General features: G+C 50.2%; 2 protein-coding genes across 2 annotated transcripts; both read left to right on the top strand.

Annotated features, from left to right (window-relative positions):
- Window positions 1–441: 441 nt before the first annotated feature.
- Atf3 (activating transcription factor 3) lies at window positions 442–13,212 on the top strand. Its single transcript, XM_005348878.2, has 4 exons — window positions 442–541; window positions 6,296–6,539; window positions 10,610–10,717; window positions 11,850–13,212. The coding sequence occupies exons 2-4, from the start codon at window positions 6,300–6,302 to the stop codon at window positions 12,045–12,047; spliced, it is 546 nt and encodes a 181-aa protein (XP_005348935.1). The 5' UTR covers window positions 442–541; window positions 6,296–6,299; the 3' UTR covers window positions 12,048–13,212.
- A 4,198-nt stretch (window positions 13,213–17,410) lies between these two features.
- On the top strand, window positions 17,411–19,171 carry Fam71a (family with sequence similarity 71 member A). The gene has a single exon (XM_005348877.2). The coding sequence runs from the start codon at window positions 17,411–17,413 to the stop codon at window positions 19,169–19,171; it is 1,761 nt and encodes a 586-aa protein (XP_005348934.1).
- Window positions 19,172–22,914: the final 3,743 nt, after the last annotated feature.

The following is a 22,914-nucleotide window of genomic DNA, read 5'->3' as shown; positions in this document are numbered from 1 at the left end:
GGAGAGATGCCAGGGCGGTGGAGTCATGCCGCTGGCTTGGGCACGATTGGCTCATGCCTGGAACACGCAGCGGCGAATACGCACACCTGGCGGTGCGCCCGGGAGACTCCGGGCCTGATATGGAGAGAGAGGGCGGGCGTGTGTGTGTGTCCCGGGCGTGCAAGGCGCGCTGGACTCTCGGTGACCGCCCCTTCTCGCACTTGCATCACCAACTCCGCGGTCTCCACCCACCCTTAGCCCCACCCCCGGCCTCCTCTACCCCTTCTCTGGCCGGCTCTCCCTGGAAGCTATTAATAGCATTACGTCAGCCTGGCATTGGTAACCTGGAGTTAAGCCAGGATCAGGGCTATAAAAGGGGTGATGCAACGCGCTCCCAGCCACAGTCTCACTCAGCGAGGCTCGCTGGGCACGGTGCTTCCCCCGCGGAGCTTGCCGGCCAGCCCGCGCTCCAGCAGAGTCCTTGGTGCTCGCCCGTCGGCGGGACAGACCGCCCGCCTCTGGCCGCTCTCTGGACCCTGGCCGCACCGAACGGAGACTGGAGGTGAGCGTTAGAGCCACGCGGTGGAGAGCCGCCCTCCCCTTCTCATCTCCCCACTGGTGACCAGTCCCGGGACCCCTGAGCCACCCGGGACTCGAGTCCTAGTCTCCCGCGCCACACTCGCTCGGCTAAACTACTCCTTGGCGCTGCCGCTCCGAGCTGGGGCAAAGTTTCTAGAAAAGTGAAAGAACAAACTTTCTCTTCTGAGTCGTGAAAGATGCCCATGGACGGAGGAGATTGCGCGCTCTCAGCCTTCAGCTAGGACAGGTCGTCTGGGTGGGTGGTGGGTGTTGGTGCGCAGGGGTGACCCACGCTCTCTGGATCGCGGTCCACTCCGTCCCTCACTTGGTGTCCTGACGCCGGAGCCGGAGCGGGTCTCCTCTAAGTTCGCCGAGAGGCGCTGTGGCCGCGGCTGAAGGGAGCGCCGCTCCCAGTACCGAGCGAAATGAATGGGGAAGGGACGCTCGGTCCGAGATCCCGGCACAGCCGCTGGAGGTCGCCTTGCGCTCCCTGGAGCTGAGCTCTAGGCGGCAGGACAGCGTAGAGAGCTTGAGCGAAAGTGAGTTGGGATTAATTTAGGCGGCGAGAGCCGATGTCGCGCTGTCCCAGCGCGGACTCCGGAGAGGTCTCGGCACCGCTAAGTCGAGCGGCGAGCGGCAGGGTTTGGGACGTCAGCTCCAACCTCTCTCGCTGTTTTGACTCTCTGTGGCTCTGACTTTCTTTTAACCGGTTCTTGGGTTTCTTTGCTTTGTGTAATCGAAGAGAACCGCGGGGACCTGATCGAACGGGTGGAGGGAGCAGGTAGTGAAACTACTTGACTTGACAAATTGTGTGTGTGTGTGTGTGTGTGTGTGTGTGTGTGTGTGTGTGTTGGGGTTGTTGTTTTGTATTCTTGAGACAGTCTCACCTTGTAATCCAGACTGTCCTTAAACTCCTGGCGATTCTCCTGCCCAACTTCCCAAGTGCTGAGATGACAGGTCACCTCTCTACCTGTGCTGGAGCCTTGTGCTATGTGGTTTACATGGCCAGGTTTTGGCGGAAAGTTTTCAGTTTTTAGAGTGAAACAGACGAAATAAAAAGCGCCAGGAAGGGGTCTTGAGCGAGAGCGTGGCTCTCCACCGCGTGTCCCCGAAAGGGAAGGGGCTTCACTCTCCATCCTGTCTCCTGTTTTTCTCTCCTTGGTGGGTTCTCTGCTCTGACCCCACTCCCATTTTAAAATTTTTCTCCTAGACACTTACTTTCCTTAATTTCATTAATGTAGATCGCAGGCTTCCTTATAAATCAAAGGAGTTGCCAAGCCCAGTCAACTTAAAAGTTTTATTCTGCCCTTCACCTTGTTTGACTTTTTTGAGACAGGGTCTCCCTGTGTAACCCAAGCTTGCTTCAAACTCATGGCAATCCTCCAGCCTCAGTTCCCAAGTGCTGGGATTACAAGCATGTGTCACCAGGAGAGCACATGTTTTGCATGTAGCATTTGTTGTGGGATAAAGTTTCCACATAAGGCTCTTGCCTTGGGAGCGGTTGCGGTTGTTTCTGAGGTTTCAGAGGTTGCTGACAGATCGTTCTACACCTGCGGCTATCCAAATCCCTTCTTTCCACACCGCTTTCTTCTGTGACCCCTTCCTATCTTTCTTCTGTCAAAGCCTCCTCACGATATGAGTCTCTTGAGCCCTCAGCTGCTACCTGGCTGGCAGCTCTGCCTGTGGTTTCTTTCTTGAACTGATGGGCCCTTGTGGTTGTGCAGAGGGGTGGCTTCAGCAGCCTGGCTGGACCGGACCACCCTCCAGCTCTGTGAGTTTAGGCTGCTTTCCTTCCTGGACCCCAGTTTACTAAATGACAAAATAAGGGTCTGATCTAGACCATTCTAAGGCTGGGTACTTTTAGCCAGAGTCTGTGATTCCTTATGGAACTGGCTCCAGGGTAACCCAGCCAGGGAAGGAGGGACATAGCCAGGACACCACAGAAACTTCAGGAGAAAATGGTTTCTTCTGTGGAAACTCACAGTCTCTGAAGAACACAACAGTTATGGAGAAGTGCTGATGTCAGCAAACAGTGGGGTGGAAGTCTCAGGACCGTGGAGCAGTTGTGACAGGCTGACCTGAAATTCTCGAGGGTTCCAGTTCATTCCTGATGGTCAGAACTAATCAGCTTCCCCGAAGGGAGGTGGAGTCAGAATGCTTGTGTGGGTGTCAGCCTCTTGTGTTTTCAAGTGTGTGCGTGTGTGATGAGTTCTTTCCCGCAGCCCAGGGAGGGAACTGGCAACCTCAGCCACAATTTTCAGATATGAACTGAAGGTCAGAGAGCCTCTGGCTCCTGAGTGGGTGCTCAGCTAGTGAGAGCAGACACAGACCTGAAGCCCAGCCTTGTACCTCCAGCCTGCCAACAGGAGAAAGAACAGGATGTGGAGAGTCAGGGGAAGATGGCTACCTTCTCCCAACTGGCAGGTCTGGCTGGCAGATGGCTCAGTGGAAGGAAGTGGAAATCAAAAGTGAAATTTCAAAGCCCTGGAGAAAAATTCTAGGAGTTAAACTTCCAGTTAAATAATTAAGTTTCACTTTCTTGAAAATGATGAAATTGCCAGCGGTATGACATGATTCTGATTGGAAGTCAGGAAGCAGGATGCGAATCCTGAAGCAAAGAGGAGATTTATGATCGGTCTGGAGAGTTAACTCAGCTCTCCTCTCTCAGATGTGGGCTGTGTTAGAGGGCTTCCACTCCTGAAAACTAGCTGAAGTTTTAGACTTTGTTTCCCTGGAGGGCACAGCCTGACTCTAGGCTGAATCTCTGGAGACGACTATACAAGACAACCAGATCTTTACAGATGAAGCCACTTGGTTATCAGAAAGGCTGTCTTACAGCTTTACAACATGTTTGTGTCCCCAAGTAAGCCCCACCCCCAGCTTTTCACAAAAACATTCCATACTACTGACATTCCTTGGTTTCTTCCTGTCTTTACTCTTAAGTCCAAAGGGTTCATTAAGAAACTCAACCAATGTGGCTCAAACTAGTGATGACCCATCTAGTCGTGTAAATGAAGTCCAGGCCAGCGGCAGCTCTGAATCCCATCCCTTAACTGGTTGTTTTGTTTTGTTTTTGAGTAAAATTGGAAAGGAAGGGGAAATGAGGATGCTTGGGAGGATGTTGAGCCTCTGACTTCAGAAGCCAGAGAAACAGCCCCCAGTCACAAGATTCCAGGATTCCATGAAGAGGACCTTCAGTTCTCAGGCCTGCTGCATGGGAGAGAATTGTATACATTTCTTGAGTTCTTCTGACTTGTGGAGGGCAGTATTTGCTGGTCTGGAATTTCTACCTCCACTCATGGACCTTAGACCTCTAGGGACAGGGACCCTCAGGAGGAGCTTTAAGCATCAAAGGTGAGCAGACCCCACCAAGTCTCCACTGGAGAGCAGCCAGCCCTCTGTGCAGGATCCTGAGAGACCCAGCGTAGCTCCTGGTGGCGTATTTTCCAAGACACCATCTTGTATTATTTCCTAAGCCCCTCAGACCACTCTTGGGGAAACAGGGTACTTGTTATCAGCCTACCTTTAGGTTGGAGAAAGAAACCACTGGGGGGTACAATCACAATATATAACTAAGTGGTCTTTAAATCTTGATTTTTTTTTTTTAAATCCTAGTTTGGGAATTTTATGGCTAAAACAGCCCATTTAAACTTACACCTGGATGTAGGCAGTAGCCAAGTCTGTACCTGATAGGAAAAGACCAGCAATTTCTTGAGCAGAGTTAAGGGGTTCCGTAGAAATCGCTGCTTAGTCGTACCCCCACCCCCACCCACCCACACACACTGTTTCTGTTCCTGCCTTCCCGTCCTGCTTCCCCTCCCCCACAAACTTTGGCTCTGTTTTTGTTGTTGTTTTAGTTCAATGAAGTATAATATTTGGATATGTAGCATATAAATTAAGGCCATGAGTTCTGAAGTCAAGCAAACCAAATCCCGGTGCCTGATACGATCCCATGTTAATGTGGTATGTCTAAATCTCGGTTAACTCATGTATAAAATGGGACCAGGTTTTACAGCACTGTGTTCTCACAAGGCTCAAAAGAGACAAGATAGATAGGTTTTTTTTCCTGTAATGTTAGAGGTTTGCCAAAAGGCTTCCTGCGCTCTGGGTCTTGACTGGTGACCACTGTAGTGAACACAGCCGCTCTATCCCTGCTCCTGTTTTGGGAAGGGTGGGAGTCACAGCTGCGTGAGTCCTAGCAGCAGACTAAGGGTAATTTTCTAGATCGCACTGCCCCTTGATTTTCCTGTGTTGCTCTTGTGGCCTATGGAACGACAAGGCCATTTGGTAGGGCCACCTCGTCCCCACCTTGTTTATGCAGCTGTCCAGCTGGTCAGCAGGCAGTGTGGCCTCTGCGGAGCCTGGCTGTGGGGCAGAGCATCAGTGGTTTGCTGGCTCAGGAGAGTCCTCGGCCAGTTTCCAGATGAAGACTGAGTCCCACAGAGCTGAATGGCCTGCTCCTTTGTGACCAGACCCATCCCAGGTCCTCTCTGCCGCTACTGCAAGCCTCTCTCCTCGTACCTTAGAGCTAGCAGCACCCCCATAAGCACGGTCTTCCCCCTCTTGCTTGCTTGGCTTACCCTGAAGTCCTCTGCTTTGCCAGCCTTGAGAAGCCCTTGAGAAGGGGCTCCTTGTTCCCAAAGGACCTGAGTCCCCGCTGTTACCACCCCCTGCCAAGGACTGGGGTGAAGAAACACACCCAACTTCCTGCGGGAGAAACTTCCGGCACAGAGTTGTGGAATTTAAGGCCCCCACTTCCCGCTTTTATCTCAGCTCCCTAGCAGACTCGCCTTGATTTCACAAGTCTTCCCAGTTTCTTTTTGAAAAGGAGACTGAAAACTGGTTTTTGTTTTCTATTGTTTTTTCTCTTTGGTGGGGGGGGGGAACTGATATCACATTTGCATAATCCACGTACAAGACAAACTAATAGAAGAGCCTGAAAAGTCATCCCTCTTAGACTTTAGTCATCTTTGAGCTGCGTGTTTTAAGAATATTTTACTCACAATGAGGACAGCATGTAAAAACAAACAAACAAACAACTTTTTGATGTTCTGTTGGCTTTAGTTAGCATTGCTTGCATGAGCGTGGGTGTTGGTTTAGTTAAGGAACAAGGACAACTGACCACTGAATAAAGTGGCCCCTTTCACCTGCAGGGGTTCACTGCTGTGGCTCCTAGATTAGCGTTGGGACCTCAAGCTGCCCTCCCTAATCCATGCTGGGATGTTGATAGGCTCCATCTTACAGGGTCCTCTGCAGGCCGAGCGGAGCAGCCATGTCCTGTCCACAGCTCTCTCCCCATCTTCCTGCTTCTACATCCTTTTAGCCCCCTGAGCCGTGAACACGGGTGTGTGTGTGCTCGCGAGAAAGAGAGAGAGAGAGAGAGAGAGAGAGAGAGAGAGAGAGAGAGAGCGCATCTGTTTAGAACAGCACTTTTGCCCAGTTACGACCCTCTGCAGAAACTGCTGCCTGCTGACAAATGAAGCTGAGGACAGCACTGGTCCCTTGGTATGAGCATAAACACTTAAGAGGCAGTTTGACAGCATGTAACGTAGCAAAACAGTGGTAAATATGTTCCTGTCTTTTCTCCAGCCACAGGCAAGAGATGAGCATGAAATGAAAACAAGCCAAAAGCCCAAAGGTTGATGGGACTTTGTTCTGGGGTGGGCTGTTCTTCGGCGTGATTGGATCCCATGCCCCAGGACCCCTAAAGTAGTTTGGGCTTAATTTTTTCTTTCAGCAAAATGATGCTTCAACATCCAGGCCAGGTCTCTGCCTCAGAAGTCAGCGCCTCTGCCATTGTCCCCTGCCTCTCACCTCCTGGGTCGCTGGTATTTGAGGATTTTGCTAACCTGACACCCTTTGTCAAGGAAGAGCTGAGGTTCGCCATCCAGAATAAGCACCTCTGCCACCGGATGTCCTCTGCGCTGGAGTCAGTGACCATCAACAACAGACCCCTGGAGCTTGCAGTCACCAAAGCTGAGGTGCGTTCTGCCAACTCATGTCCTTCCTTTCAACACGCATTGCATTTATCACACACACACACACACACCCACGTGTGAGCACATGCAGGAGGCTAGAGCCAGGGGTAAAAAAATCAACAAAGGCACTGCCCCAGGGGAGCCTAAATTCTAATGTCTAAAGATAATGGAATAATGACTAGAATACACAAATGAGCAGATAGAGTGGCGTGTGTGTGTGTGTGTGTGTGTGTGTGTGTGTGTGTGTGTGTGATCCAGACAGAACAGGAGTATCAAGAGAGAGCAGTGAGCTTGAGGTCACTCTGAGACACATCAAGACTCTCTTGAGAGAGAGACAGAGAGAGAGAGAGAGAGAATTGGTAAGCAAATAGCTGGAGAGGTGGGCACAAAAGGGATGACTCAGCAGTTAAGAGCACTTGCTGCTCCTGCAGAGGACACGGGTTCAATTCCCAGGAACCACATACATGGTGGCTCACTGTTGCATGTAACTCCAGTTTCAGGGGCTCCAATATCCTCTTCTGGCCTCTACAGGCAACTGCACAACAATTATGTATGTCACACATACATAAATGCACACAAACACTAATACGTGCATAATAAAAAATTAATCCTTTTTAAAAAAGAAAAAAGCTGAAGCGGGGGACAGAGAAGCAAGCAACTGCACAAATGTGAGCGAGCATACATGCAGGCAAAGGCTCAAACACATACAATAAAGAAAGGGGTTCAGAGAATAAGTAGAGGCGACGTTGTCATTTTAAATTAGGAGACCAGGGAAAGCATCACTAGTCTTGGCCTTTGAGCTAGGACTTGAGGAGAGGGAGTCCTGTGGGAAGGGTACTCCCTAAGGGACCCTCCCTGCAAGCGAGTGAAGGTCCAGGCTAGGCCAGTGCTGAAATGGGGTGGCTTCTGGATCTAACGTGGGTCAGGACTCGGACTGTGGGAGGCCAGGTGGGTCAAGAATAGAAGCTGTATCTTCTGAAGATATCCACCAGGAAGTACAGATATGAGTTGGGAACTCAGGGCCAGAGACACAGAACTGGGAATCGTCAAGCTATGGACGGCCCTTGAAGCTGTGACTTCAGTGAGGCCACTTTCTGTGTGGAGACTTCCTGGAGAAGTGGGCATGATGGTGGCTTTCTCCTCCAGGACCCAGGGACCAGGAGGTTAGCCCCGCCCTTCCTGGCAGCACCACTCACAGACAGCATACCAGATGTTTGCCCTGGATTCACGGATTCACACCCACTCACACACATGAACTGTTCTGTGTTGAGAAACCGTCCCATAAGACACCTGGGATAATAGACGTGGCTATTGAACCGTGGTTGCTGGTGGCTCTGCCAGGTCAAGAACGTCAGAGATGAACTCTGATGACTTCGTTAGCCTTTCTCGGTTGGGAATATTTCAGGCTTACTTAATCTGTGGCCACAGCCCTGGGTCAAAGGGCAGAAACTGGCTCAAAAGCTGTGCGTTTCGAATGGAGGCTAAGGACAGGGATCATAGCTCAACCATGACCGTAAGACCTTGGGTTTGGGTTTGATCCCTCATGCTGGGGGCAGAAGACTGGGTTTTCCTGCCAAGGACTGACATTTGTGGAAGGTCTGAGGGGAACCTGGCTCACAGCATCCAACGAATGGGAACAGGCGTTATTTATGATGCTGTTGCCATGGATGCCATTGTGGGTATTAACTGTGCTCCCAGCTAACTCAGGAGGTCAGAGAGGGCACCACAAAATAGCTGCAGGTATCCAGTCCAGTCTTGGATAGTGCAGGTTAGAGCCTGAGACATTCTGTGAGGGTTTTTTTTCTTCTAATGATATAGTTTGAAATAATAACATATAGTCATAGGAAAAAATGGAGAAGGGAGGCAACAGGCAACATACAGTCGGACGGACTGAGGAGGAGGAAGAGTGATGAAGTGATGGATGCTCCCAGGCCACTCCGGACTCTAGGGGAAAGTGCATATTTATAAAATATTCTTTTTTCCCAGTTCTGAATTACAGCGATCAATTTAAATATCAAAATCTTACTTCAAAATCCAAATAATTTTTAAAGTAGTCTCAACTTTAATTTACTATATTTTCAGTAAAATTCTTTTCTATGGGCTTTTTGATTTCCATGATTCATTCTTGGTTTTAAATTTTTATTCATATTTCATGTGTGTGTGTTGTCTGCAAGAATGTATTGCACTGTGTACATGCCTGGTTCCCACGGAGGCCAGAAGAGGGTTTTGGGTTCCCTGGAACCAGAATTATTGTTGTGAGCCACCATATAAGTGCTGAGAACCAAACCCAAATTCTCTGTGAGAGCAGCAAGTACTCTTAACCACTGAGCACACCCACCAGTGCGTGCATGCCTGTGCATGTACGTGTGTACATGGTTTTTATATTTACTGGGTCTGTGGCCCTGAGACATGAAAGAAATTCCTCTTCCATTGTTCTCCCTTGAGCTTTGCTTCTCTAGGTTGTGAGATCTTCATCTCCGTCCACAGTCAGTATCTTCTGATCCAAAAGAATAGGAAAAAGTCTGGAGTGGGGTCAGTCATGGCCTCCTGAAGCTAACAGGGTCTGACATTGACCAGGCTACCATGAAAGTTCATCCTTGCTGGGCTTTGGCCTTAAGCAGAGTTCAGAGCTTGGAAGTGGTCCCTGCTCATCAGCCCATAGACTTAATTGGGTCTGGATGGACATTCATGAAGGGACTGGACCATGCTCCCTAAGAATGGACAGGCCTCTGTTCTCTGAAAGCCCCAGTGTTGACTCAGAATGAGGCACAGGAAATAGTATGATTTGCTGGCTGAATCAACAGGTGGTTCGGTGCTCTACACACACCTCCCCCCCACCCCAGCTGTGGGCTTACTCATACCATTTTAGTACCAGTAATGTCCTCCAGTCTTCTCCAGGAGCTCAGAGGCTTCATGCGAAGGGTGTGCCTTGATGCTCCTGGTACAGACAGTAATGTCAGTTATTTCCTGTCATTGTGACTGAATGACTGACAGATGTCATTTGGAGAAGTGTGTTGGGCTCACAGTTCAGGGGACAGACACAGTCCATCACACAGGGAAGACGTGGCGGCTGGGGAAGTTCCGTGCATAGTGGAGAGCGTGTGAACATTTCCCTGGCTCGAGAAGCAAAGCTCAGATAGAAGTGGAGTAGGACTCCAACCCTCCCCTCCTTGTGCCGTGACCCACCTCTGCCAGCCGTGTCTCCCACCTCCGCCAGCCGTGTCTCAGATAGAAGTGGAGTAGGACTCCAACCCTCCCCTCCTTGTGCCGTGACCCACCTCTGCCAGCCGTGTCTCCCACCTCCGCCAGCCGTGTCTCCCACCTCCACCAGCTCTACCTCCCACCTCTGCCAGCTGTGTCTCCCACCTCCACCAGCCGTGTCTCCCACCTCCGCCAGCCGTGTCTCCCACCTCTGCCAGCCGTGTCTCCCACCTCCTCCAGCTCTACCTCCCACCCTTGTAGCCGTGACTCCCATCCCAAAAGTTCCACAAATTCCCTTATCAGCAAGCACTACAGAGGGGGGGGATGATCTGGAGGTCATTTCTGGCCCTAGGGGAAAGGACACACTTACAATTAGTATCAAGTTATCAATTTAAAATTAAAATTTTTATTTCAAAATCCAAATGCATTCATAAAGTAGGTTAGATTTTGCTAATTTCAAATGTAATTCTCTTTTAATGGATAGAGTTTTGATTTTAGATTTTGTTATTCTCAAGTGTGTGTGCACACGTGTGTGTAGGGGGTTCACACAGAAATCTAGGCCATGAGGCTGTAGAAATGGCTCAGTAGTTAAGAGCACTTGCTGCTCTTCCAGAGGACTGATGTTCCCAGCACCCCATTCCCCACAGCCTCACTGGGGAGTTCCATGCATAGCAGAGAACTTGTGCTCTCTTCTGGCCTCTGAAGACACCATGAATACAAGCATGTGGTTGATGTACACACAGACAAACATAGATATACATTCACATAAGTGATTAAAAACAAACAAAAAGTGCCCCCCCCCCAAAAAAAACACCGCCTTGATATTTTTTGGCTTCACAGTGGCTTCCATGTGTGCCTTTTGGGTTTCATAGGTGGCCCCTGAAGAAGATGAGCGGAAAAGGAGGCGGCGGGAAAGAAATAAGATTGCAGCTGCCAAGTGTCGAAACAAGAAAAAAGAGAAGACGGAGTGCCTGCAGAAAGTGAGTATGGCCAAGTTTCCCCTGCTCGGTGCCCAAACCTGTCCTCACCGGCCTCGCATCATTGGCAGAGGGGACTTGCGGGTGGTGCAGAAATGCCAGCTGTAGGCAGGGGAGGAAGCAACGCTGTTATCATGATGGAAAGGACTTTGGATATAGAGAGTGAAGATTTGTGGGCTTAAACACTGCACCATGCAAGTCTGGCAACCTGGGTTTGATACCCAGAACCCACTGCAGAAGGAGAGGACTGATTTCTGAAAGTTGTCCTCCGATCTCCACAGGCCTGCTGTGGCATAAACTGGTCTACATACCCCCAGCAGTTTCTAGACTTTCAGGTTAAAAAGACTTTATTCACCAGTTTTGCCAAATAAAACAATAAAATCCTGTTCTAGTCATTGCCTCTCAAGAAAAACTTATTACTCCCCAGCTTGCTCTGGTAATCTGGAAGTAGAACTTACACTGTGTTTTGGCCTGGGTCTGAACCCTGCTTCCCTTCTCTCTGCCTGTCTAGCACTTTGAACATCCCAGCAGACTGTCACCCCACTAGAAACACCGGGGGTACAGCACGGGTTCACAGGCAAGGCAGGCCCCAGAGCCTGGAAGTCTTTGCAGTGGCCAGTTTGCTCCCCCAAGTGTGTGCAGGTCAGCTTCTGGCGGAGACAAGCCAACCTCAGTAGTCCTGGGATCTCTGCTTGTTGCTTTAGGGTCAGTGAAAACCTGGGAAACTTTGTGTTTCTGAGTACACAAGTGTTTCTGTGGATATGAGAGTCTTGGTGAGACCAGAAATGCTGCACCACCAGTTTGGATTTCTCCCCAGTTTTCCAGATTCTTTGGGGACTAGATACTTTTGGCAGAGGACTGGAGCACAGCCCTCTCTAAGCCTTTGATGCTAAGGCAGCTTCAGCAAGCATGGCAGCCTTGCTCACTGGTATCCCCAAGCCTCTTCTGACATGCCCCCTAATTTCAGAGGTCTCTCCAGGGTCCACACCAACACACCCCCCATGCCTAGTTCTGACTAGGGTGATTCCCCCAGCAGGCCTCTCCCATCTTGATGAGCCCCATGGTTTCCAGGTGGTCCCCCTTACCTCCCCGACCCTCAGCTCTTTCCATAACACCTGTGTTGATTGTCCCTCAGGAGTCAGAGAAACTGGAGAGTGTCAACGCCGAGCTGAAGGCCCAGATTGAGGAGCTGAAAAATGAGAAACAGCACTTGATATACATGCTCAACCTGCATCGGCCCACGTGTATTGTCCGGGCTCAGAATGGGCGGACTCCGGAAGACGAGAGGAACCTCTTTATCCAGCAGATAAAAGAAGGGACATTGCAGAGCTAAACAGCAGCATCATGGGGGCAACTGGGGAGTCCTTACCGAATCCTCCTTTTCCACCCCAAACCCTGAAGCCATTGGAAAACTGGCTTCCTATGCACTTCTAGAATCTCAGCAGCCGAGAGCCGTTGGGGGCAGGAGGGCCTGTGGTGACCACTGCCTTGCCCCACTCTGTCCCAGAGTGAACTGTGGCACAGGGCAAGAGCATCTCTTGGCTCACTAACTCCAGGCTTTAGGCCTTACCATCCTGGCCGTTCTCAGATGATCTAGCTTGACCCCTGGCTGGGGTCCCATACCAAGCAGGATGCCCACTAGTGGGATTCATGCAGAAGTGTCTGCATCAGTAGGTGGGGTGGGACCATGTGTCCACTGTAGCTAACACCGTCCCTCCTGGGGAATGTGGAATGAGAAGGCTCATTATCAAGGTTGTCCAATGGCCAGGGTGTGCTTCTAGAAAATAACGCTGTTGCGTCCGGAACGACTGTGTACAGGGCATTCGTTTCAGAACCAGGTGTTGTGCTGTTTGGGTGTTTGTCTTGCACAACCTTGTCATGATTTTGCCGGGACTTTCATCAGAACCGACTTCTGAGAGTTTGGGAGTCTGCCATCACGGACGGTATCCCTCAAAAGCATTCAGGTGACCACGTGAGCTCGCTTGCCCCAGAGGAGTGAGATTGGCCCGAAGGCCAGCTGTGTCACTTTGTGCTGACAGAGGACGCCCCCTTTCCCTGTACCCACTGCTGAGGAAGAAGCTGGCTACGACAGCAGGTCCTTGGCTGCCGACTGTTAAGACGTCACAGAAAGAGGGCGCGAAGAAAGTCCAGCTTCCAAAGGGTAGGACTCTCCTTCCCGTTCAGTGACAGGACAGGCGTGAATTTGGGACTAGAAGAGCCAGAGATTCTCCATTTTCCTTTCACAGCCTGTGGAGAAGCATGTTGGAAGCCAGGTGAAGGGCCAGGCTTCTGCGTGGTGGATGTCAATGGCACTGTTTTTGTTTTTGAGATGCGGCCCAGAGCGTTTCAGCTGGGAGGCCCCTCCCTCTGGCCACCAGGACTCTGGCTACTGTTAAAATTCTGACGTTTCTGTGAAATCCTCAGAGTGTTTAATCCTACCTAATAGTATCATTACAACTTTTCTGTGAGAGAAAATATTACTTATTTATCGCAGTATTCCTAGCCTGTCAAAATAATAAATATCAGAATAAGACATGATAAACTTAAGTGTTGTGCTGGTTTCCACTAAGACTGTTGAAATAGCGATTCTACTGTGGGGTGCTTAGCATTGAACACTTGGGGACAACTTCATTCATGGGGAGAACACAAGTAGGGAAGTTGGGCTTATTTTTTTTTTTAGGTCTGTGGGTGGTTTGTCTGCATGTGTGTCTGTGCACCACATGCTTGCAGTGCCTGAGAAGGCCAGAAGAGGGCATTGCAGAGAGTTGTGAGCCACCATGTGGGTGCTAGGAATGGAACCCAGGTCCTTTCCAAGAGCACTGAATGCTGTTAACTGCTGAGCCATCTCTCCAGTTCAATTTATTTTTAAGTATGTGTATGCATGTATGTTTGTGAGGGGCTGTGTTCATGTGTGCAGTTGCCCAGGGGGTGACTTCTCACCCTGTGCCTCAGGCTGTTGCTTGATGCTCAGTTTCTCATCAACAAACCCTGAAACAACACTGCGTGTGTCCTGCACACCAACTGCCTGGCACTGACATTGTTTTTGAGAGAGAGTCTCACTACTGTAGCCCTGGGTAGCCTGGAGCTTAGTAAATAGCCTTAGGTGGCCTGGTACTTACTATGTAGCCCTAGGTGGCCTGGTACTTACTATGTAGCCCTAGGTGGCCTGGTACTTACTATGTAGCCCTAGGTGGCCTTGAACTCCCAGAGGGCTACCTCTGCCTCCAGAAGGCTAGGTTTAAAGGCCCACTTCACCCTGCCTGGCTTATGATAGATATTTTTATGTAAAATTCAAATAGCTAAATATTTCAGTCCTCAGTTTCTCGAACATACAAATACACCTAAAACATACACGTTTTCAGCTTGAGCCTTTTTACAAATTACATTGTCTCAGAGGGGCTGGCACATGCGTGCACTATGTGGGGGGGGGGGTCAGAGGACACGTTGTGGGAGTCAGTTTCCTCCTTCCGCCCTGCGGGGCTTGGGAACTGAACTCACCAGCTGAAGCCGTCTCTCTGGCTCAGCTTGACACTCTTGAACTTGCCTTCTGCCACCGTGCTCCTCAAACGAGGACCATAGTCCTGTTTGTTAGCATCCACCGTGCTCCTCAAACGAGGACCATAGACCTGTTAGCATCCACACGTGCCATATAGCACACATTATGTATTTCAATACCAGGAAAGGATGGGACAATTTTTGACAAGCCGGAAAAAGTTGTTTCAAGAAAGGTAATCCTAATTTTCTGGAATTTCCTGACCCAATGACTTCTCCCTCCCCGTCTCCCCCTTATCCTCTTCTCCTTCCCCTCTCCCCCTTCCCCTATCTCCTTTCCCCCTCATTCCTCCTTCAATTTGCAGTGCTGGGGATTGAACCCAGACCTTGCACGTGCTAACCTACACCAAAGCCCTCCCGGCCTGGCAAGCCAGCACGGGAATCTAAGTCTCAATAGACTGAGGTTTACTTTCCATGGGCACATGCAAAACAAGCTGGAAATCACAATTGGCTACTCCTCTACCATCCCTGAACTGTTCTTCAGACCCATGAATGTAATTTTTAATTATATTAATTAAATTAATTGGTTTATTAATTAATTGGTTTGTGGGGTAGGGTGAACCACAGCTTGTGTGGAGGTCTGGGAGTCGGTTCTTTCTTCCACCACGTGAGACCTGGAGAGCAACTCAGGTCGTCAAGCTTGGCGGCAAACATTATTACCAGCTTAGCCGGCTAGCCGGCCCTGTGTACCTGCTTGTTTGAACTGTTCTGTAGTGCTTTTAGACTATCTCATGTTACCGGCATGGTTGTATTTCTGCTTGCTTCTAATCAGCAAAGAGCCATCTACCACTCTAGCGAACCTGTATCTTAATGAGGGGAAGAAAGAAGAAACAGCACTGCCCGTATCTCTTGGTTGTGGGTAGACGTGCTGCCGTGAAATCTAGGCTGTGGATTAGAGACGGGGCAAAGGGAGGCTTCCTGCAGGAAAAATAGTCTGAAAGTTTTCTGCTTTGATATTTAAAAAGCTGCCTGGACACTTGCCATCAAGGCTTTGGGCTGTCCTGGCTTCACTCTGAAGGAGCAGCCAGGCAAGGAGTCTGAGAGAACAGACTTAGACGGGGCCATAGGAATTGACACCCGCTGGCCGCCTCCTGTTCTTCAAATGCAGGAGTGTGCAGTGAACCAAAATCACTTCACCAGAAAGCAAAGTGGAAGAGAAGATGAGAGTGGGTTCCCCTTATCCCCCTTAAAGGCACTTCCTCAGTGACAGAGGACCCTCTTCCCCCAGCAGGGCCCTAACACCTGACAGCTCACTGACTCCTGGTGCCTTTAGTGCAGGGACTTGGGGAGACTCTCCATTCGGTCCCCAAAGGCACTGCTCTGTTGCACATGTGGGGAAGTAGGGAGCTCCAAAGCTGCTCAGAGTCCCTCAGTTTACCCGAGATAGAAGGCTATGCTCTTAAAACCACAGATTTCGGACAAGAGTGCTAAGGGTGTAAGTGTCATGTGTATGAACGGAAAAACACAATCCCTAATACTTCACATTCAAACGCTTTGTGCACATGCATGACACTGTGTAGCCACCACTGACTGGCACCCGGAGAGTTGTCATCCCCAGGTCCCACCTCCAGCTCTTGGCAAACTACTCAACCATTCATTGCTTCAGGCTTGCCTGTCCTACAGCCTTTCGTGCCTGACTTTATTCACTTTGCCAAATGTCAAGGTCCACCCATGTCAAAGCATAAACCAACATTCCATCCCCGTTCACAGCTGAGTGTATTGTATGGAGAATCTGTATTTTGCTCGTTCAGCGATCAGTCAATATACAGGTGTGTGTGCCTCCACAGGGTGATAGCTAGCCTTGAATGTCTGGAGGAAGAGTTTATCAAACCAACTGGGAGAGTCTGGAGTAAGGGCCCAGGTGACAACAGTTTGCAAGTCCAGAGTCTGGCTGGCTATGGGGGTGTGGTAATAGGCAGAGTCACGATGACAGACGTGTCCTAGCTCCCACCCCTATACTCTGCATTTCACCAGCACAGTGTGGGAGAGTGGGAAGCAAAACCTGGGGTCCTTAAGGGAGTAAATCGTCCCCCATCAAAACAAAACTGGACAAACCACCGGGTAATTTAACACCCCACTTCAGCCCACTCACCATCTTAAGCGGTTCTCCGTCTCTCACACACACACACATTGTACAACTTCCCATGATGTAGTAAAAACAGATCAGTTTGGAGACATTTGAGTGGCCCAAGTTTCCCTAAAGAGGCAAAGTTTGCAGTTTAAAGCAAAGGTTTTAGAATTAGTGAGACCTGGATTCCAACAGCATAGGTTGTGGGAGCAGGTAAGTCACGCTCAGTCTCTTACCCTGTGAAATGAGAATAGTAACAATAGTGTTCCACATTGGTTACACGCCGGCGGGTCTTCCAGTAACATGTGAAATATCATATGTAGGACAGTGTGCGTAAGCATTAATTTTATCTTAATTAGTAAAGGCCAGAGCTGCCATGAGAGATTATCACCAGCAACATGTAGTGAGGTTTCTTGGAAGGATCAAGACCAGTATTCCAGGTTATCCAACGAAACGACACCAGAAGCTCCAAAGTTGCCAATCTACCTGTCCCTTGCATTCCCATAGGCTTTGAATTTTTCCAGTTTGAAGGAAGTCCTCCTATACAATTCTTCCATGTTGAAACCTTTCCATTTTGGCCTCCACCTGAAGCCCTGTCCTCTTGTGGGGCAGCTGGAGGGTGGGACAAAGGGGGATGTGGCAGCGACAGGTCACAAAGGGAGCGGGGCTAAGTATGGCTGTGCAGGGCTGCAGGCACTAGTGGTCACTTCTCCCACTAGGGCTGCAGTAGGTAGATGTTCAGGGGGCTTTCAAAACAATCACCGGCGGAGGTTGGGGGGGTTTTTAGACCCAGAAGAAGACCTCCCTGGAATCTACCCTGCATCTCTACCTCTTTGGAGAGATTGGGCTTGGGGTCCAGGCACCCAACAGCCCACCCCTCGTCAATCATCTGTGCTCCCACCCCCAGCCCAGGCCTCTGGGAGGCTCTGAGGTAAACTGGGGGCTTGTGGGGTGGGGTTGAGAGATCTGCTGTAGGTGCCAGCTCTGTGACCCAGGAGCATCGTTGCTCCCTCATCTGCGGAGACCAAGACAGATGCAGGAATCCACCTTGTCAGCGCAACCTTTCTTGACACAAAATGACCACTAAGCCTGAGTCTTTGTTACCATATTACACAGCCCAGAGCGGCTCTGGCGTCAGCATGTTCAACACTGCCATGGGAAAACTACAACGGCAGCTGTACAAAGGAGAGTATGATATATTCAAGTACGCGCCGATATTCGAGAGTGACTTCATCCAGATCACCAAACGGGGAGAAGTGATTGACGTGCACAACCGTGTCCGAATGGTGACCGTGGGCATCGCGTGTACCAGCCCCATCCTTCCACTCCCTGATGTCATGCTACTGGCCCGACCAGCCCCGGGCTGTGAAGACTTTCCTGGACGTGGCCAAACCATCAAGGGCAAAAATCGCAAGGCTGCGAAGGCCTTGGAGCTAACCAGGCTCCTTCCTTTGAGGTTCGTAAGGCTCTCTGTTCACAACCGAGAGAAACAACAGCTACGCCTCAAGTTTGCCACTGGCCGTTCTTGCTACCTGCAGTTGTGCCCCCCTCTTGAGGGACAGGACGACCTCTTTACCTATTGGGAAAAATTGATCTACCTCCTGAGACCACCTGTGGAAAGTAACAGCAGCACTTACGCCATCCCAGCAGAGGACATGGTGTGCATACCTCTGCTGGATGAGGAAGACAAGCCAAATGCAGCAGTGGCACAGTGCCAAGGAAAAGGAGACCCAGACCAGGTCAGCATCAGAAGCCTCCCTATGGTCACAGATGTGACTGGGGTCAGCTCGGCTGCTTTTGCTGGTGGCGAGGGACTCCATCACAACTCTCGCAAACCCACTACTGTGCAGGGTGTATCCATCCCCGAAACAAAATCAAAAGACCTTGCCAAAGAGTCAGCTACAGGGGCAGCAGCAGCCGCAGCGGGTGGCCTAGCAGGCGCTTTGAGCTTGGCAGCAACCAGGTCTGTAGACTCTGGGCAGATAAACGCGGCCATAGCAGGGGGTGCTATCATGGGGGCAAGGGGAAGCCAAAGCCATTTGTCCATCACAAGCTCTGGCAAGATGTCCCCAGAAAGCATGAAGGTTGCCTTGGCAGGGACGGCCAGCAGATCCTTGGAGTATATTTCCAGTGCCTCCACCAGCATCTCCCAAAAAGAGAACATGGCTATGGCAATTGCAGGAATAGAACCTACTAGCAAGTCTGTTGGAGAGACAGCATCTGATTCAGACACAGCAGCTCTTGCCTCGACCTTGCCAAGAGAAAGCCAAAAAACTGAACAGACTGCACAGCCGAAAGCCCCTGAGGACAACACTGAAGCCAATAAGGAAAGGAGAGAAAGACGGGAGCGGAGAGCAAAGGACAGGGCTGGCAGCAGGAGCTCCCACCACCACAGGACAGGAGAAGGTCACCACAAGACAGCAGGAGACAAGGGGGTTCGGAAATCAGCCAGCAGCAGATCCGCTCGCGATGAGAAGAAGGAAAAAGACACCCTCAGGGGAAGCAAGCGAAACAGGTCGCACAAAGGGGTCAGCCATGTCCCCATCACGAAGGAGTCCCAGAGCTCCCACAAATCAGGCAGGACCCTCTCCAGCGCCAGCTCTGTGTCTACCAGCAAGAGGCTTGGAAGAATCAGCTTGTTCCTGAGGAACATCAGAGCCAACCTGGCCACAAAAGGCCTGGCATCACAGCGTGAGCAGGATGTGAACATCGTGGCCAAGACTCTGGAGACCACCAACGTGGAGGCCATCATGGAGACAGAGAGTGGTCAGGCCCTGGACATCACTGGTTCTGTGACATCCGAGGTCATGGAAACAGTGATCTTTGAGGCTTCTTAAAGTACAACTCAAAGCCCCAAGCTGCAAAGGGTCCCGGGGCCCAGGGTGAACCCCTAGAATTGATTCCAGCTCCCTTATTGCAGTTTGAATAAAGAACCATTCACTCTGAGCAGGGTTCTCTGAACTTCCATACCCAGAACTTCAGGAGTGACCTCATAGTGAATTCTGTGATGTCATCGCAAGACTCCTGGCTGCCCCCAGATGAGGACTCCCCCGTCTCCTTGAAGTGGGTGCCCCACGGCTATGGCTGTGTTCTTGTCTAGTGATAAGGGTCCTGGATCTAGTCAGGGATGAGGGAAGAGCATTGGCACTGGTTAAGACTGTCTGAACTTAGCCGTTCTGCACATATCTGTCTACCTGAGAGAAACACACATGCCTATACGCGGGGGCTTCTGTTAGTTGTGTGTGTGTGTGTGTGTGTGTGTGTGTGTGTGTGTGAGTCAGCACGTGGTGGTCAGAAGGCAACTTTTAGAGATTGGTTTTCTCTTTCTACCACGTGGGTCCCAGGGAATCAAACCCATGCCATCACATCTGGTGGCTGTATTTAAGGAAAGAGCACACTGGTGATTGTTCTTCTAATTTTAGCGTCTCAAATGTCTGCATTGTAATAATATTTCCTGAAACATATCTTGAGTCTTTTTCCTTATGTAGCAATCTTAAGAATCGAGAAGCCACGAATGGTTATTAGGAAAAGAAGTCTGAGAGAGATGGTAACCTCATCATCCAGTATGTCGGGACCTTTGCAGGACAGGGTCACCCCAGCTCACTACCCCAGCTTACTTCCTCCTGCAGAGTCCTGTTTGAAGAACAAGAGAGAGTAGGTTCAGCCTGGGCTGGCTACCAGACCCTGACAGGAAACTCTAAAGGCATGAGCACTGTTGATTAAGAGGAGGAGAAGGAGACTGGGGGCTGGGAAGACTACGTATAGCTGGGAACTTTGAGTTGGTTTTTGAACTACAGTAGACCCCTAGCCACTAGCTAACCTTATCTAAAGAGGGTCAAGACCACCCCTTCGGCTGTCCCTGCCTTCTCTGTCGCTCTACACAGACCTCCCTCCTGGAATTCCAGACCTCCTTTCCCATCTCCCCAGTCACTAATTAAACTCTTGAAAGGCTAAGCAGAATTATTTTCTCCATATCCAATCTTCAAAACTTTCTACAACTCCAAGAATCAAGAATCAAATTCTCGAAGTCCATGTTGGGGAGGCTGTGGGCCTTAGAGCTGCCTTTGAGGCCAGCTGACTTCGGCTTTAAGTGGAGAGAGAGAGAGAGAGAGAGAGAGAGAGAGAGAGAGAGAGAGAGAGAGAGAGAATGGGTGGGCCTGGGCGCTAAGGGCTTGCTGCATAGAAAGGAAGCTAGCTCAAGACCTGCCCACACCAACCATTTCCTGCTGCCAAACAAGGCTCTTGACCCCAGCATGAGGCCCTGCCAGAGTGAGTCAAGTTATTCTTAAGAAAGGAGGGAGCAGCAGCTGATTAGATAGGACCTTGGCTGTGAGGAAAACAACCCCAGAATCATTAACCCAGAGTGCCAGGAGACTGGGGGAGGGCTTTCCCTCCCCCTCCTGCTGGAGCCAAATTAATGGTTTACTCCTCAGCAGCTGCCCTTTGATGGAAAGGGGGGGGGGGTTACAAAGATTGCACCACCTCTCTTTAATTTGAGGATTTCTGCACGGGTGAGTGTGAGTCTTCCAGACCAACAAAACAAAACAACAACAACACAACAACAACAACAAACTCACTACAGCATTCACACAGCACTCAGTTAAAACGCTCCCTGGCGGTCAGGCTCTCTTCCACCCTCCCACCCTCCACTGGCACGTGGGCAAGCGGGCACTGAGAACATCTTCTTAGAGAACTCCTTCTAGGTGCCGAGGGCCAACGCAGTGTGACGCTTTTCCAACCCAGGAAGGTGTCGCAGCTTACCTGACAGATGGGTCTTTGGGGGACAGCATCTGTTGTAGGAGGGTTCTTGAAGTCAGCATGGGTCTGGGACAGGCCTTTGGGAATCACTTGAAGGGCAGTGTCTGATGAGAGTAAGCTCCCGCTGGCTCCAGGGTAGAGAGCTGAGGAGCATGGGGCTATCTGGAGGCCTGGGATCCTCTAGGAAGCCTGGCTGGAAATGAGGAGCCCACAACCTAGGCAGCTATGGGAAGAGAGGGACAGAGTCAGGAGACAGAGAAGACATGAAGAAGGACAGTCGTCTGTCTGTCTCAGAAGACAGGAAGCCACAGTTTGGAACTCCACTGCAATCGTCTAAAGTCTGCAGAGTGAAAAAAATGGGTGTTTCCTCCCTTAGGGGGTCTGTCTGTCTGTCTGTGGAAAGGGCTGCAAGAAGTGAAGATGCGTGTTAGTGTGTAAAACAGCTTAGAGCTTAGAGGTAAACAGCAACAACAACAACCCATGCAGGTGTTATAAGGAGTGTGGCACGCGTGAGGGTGGGGGGAGGGCTTTGGAATCTATATTCCTCCAACCCCTAGGAGTGTGGAGTTGCTCAAGAGAGCCCCTTGTGGCCACATGCTATTACTGTCCCTTGGTGCTTTTCCTAGGGGAGCCAGGGTGGATGCTTCTGAGCCGCCACACCACATTTTGCCTAATGCTGATTCACTGATAACTGAGCCTATCCATCAAGGGTGGCAGCCGAGGTGACCCCAGGGAAGCTGGCAAAGAGGATGTCTTTCCAGGCAGTCGCAGGGCTCTTGCCCCCTGATGTTTCTCTTAAGAGATCTAACTCAACAAAACATAGGTGTGTGTGTGTGGCGGGGGGGGGTTAGTGTGGTGTTCCCTCTGCAGCCTGGGAGTCATTTGAGAAATGGTTACTGAACACCAATTATAAGCAAGATGGGAACCATGAAAATGGCCAAACACACACTCAGACATAGAGACACATAGATACATACACACACAAATACACACAGAGATACACATATATATACCCAGATACATACACACAGAGAGATACACATATGTATACACAGATACATACACACACAGAGATACACACACTAATACAAACAAGAGGATTGACTAGACCACTTGTCTGACGTGTGTAAGGTCATTCCCCAGCATACTCTACAAAACCACCTCTGGGGACAGACAGACATACAGACGCAAAATGATGGTCATGTCACCCCACTCTTTCTCCTACTGACACCACAGCCCCGGATCACGAACAATTGTTGTTAACAATGGTTCAGGAAGAAACAAACACCTCCTGAGCCCTGGGGTCACAGGTGTGTGCCACAAGTGTGTGTCACAGGCATGTGCCACCATGACTGGTTTATGTGTGCTGTGTCGGACCCAGGGTTTTGCACATGATAGTCAACTAAGTTATATACTCAGCCTCATAAAACTAAAGGGATGTGTGTGCACACACGCATGAGTGTGAGCTTGTGTATGCATGTGCGCATGTGCACACACATACGTGTGTGAGTTTGTGTGTGTGCATGTATGTGTGAGAGCATGGAGGGCACACCTATCTGAGTTTATATGCACCGCAAGCATGCAGATGACTGTGAAGGTCACAGCACAGGAGATGCCCTGGAACTAGAGTTAAAAAGTGGTTGCGAGTTGCCCAGCTTGGGTCCTGAGAACTGAACTGGTGTCACGCGTGGCATGCATTGCTTACGTGCACAACACCTTGACCTATGGAAGAGGGTGGTTTTGTTGTAATTCCTATAAACTATAGAAGAGGGTGGTTTTGTTGTAATTCCTATAACCTATAGAAGAGGGTGGTTTTGTTGTA

The sequence above is a fragment of the Microtus ochrogaster genome, chromosome 6 (genome assembly GCF_000317375.1).
Source record: "Microtus ochrogaster isolate Prairie Vole_2 chromosome 6, MicOch1.0, whole genome shotgun sequence".
Classification (NCBI taxonomy): Eukaryota; Metazoa; Chordata; class Mammalia; order Rodentia; family Cricetidae; genus Microtus; species Microtus ochrogaster.
This window is presented reverse-complemented; position numbering and strand designations above follow the sequence as displayed.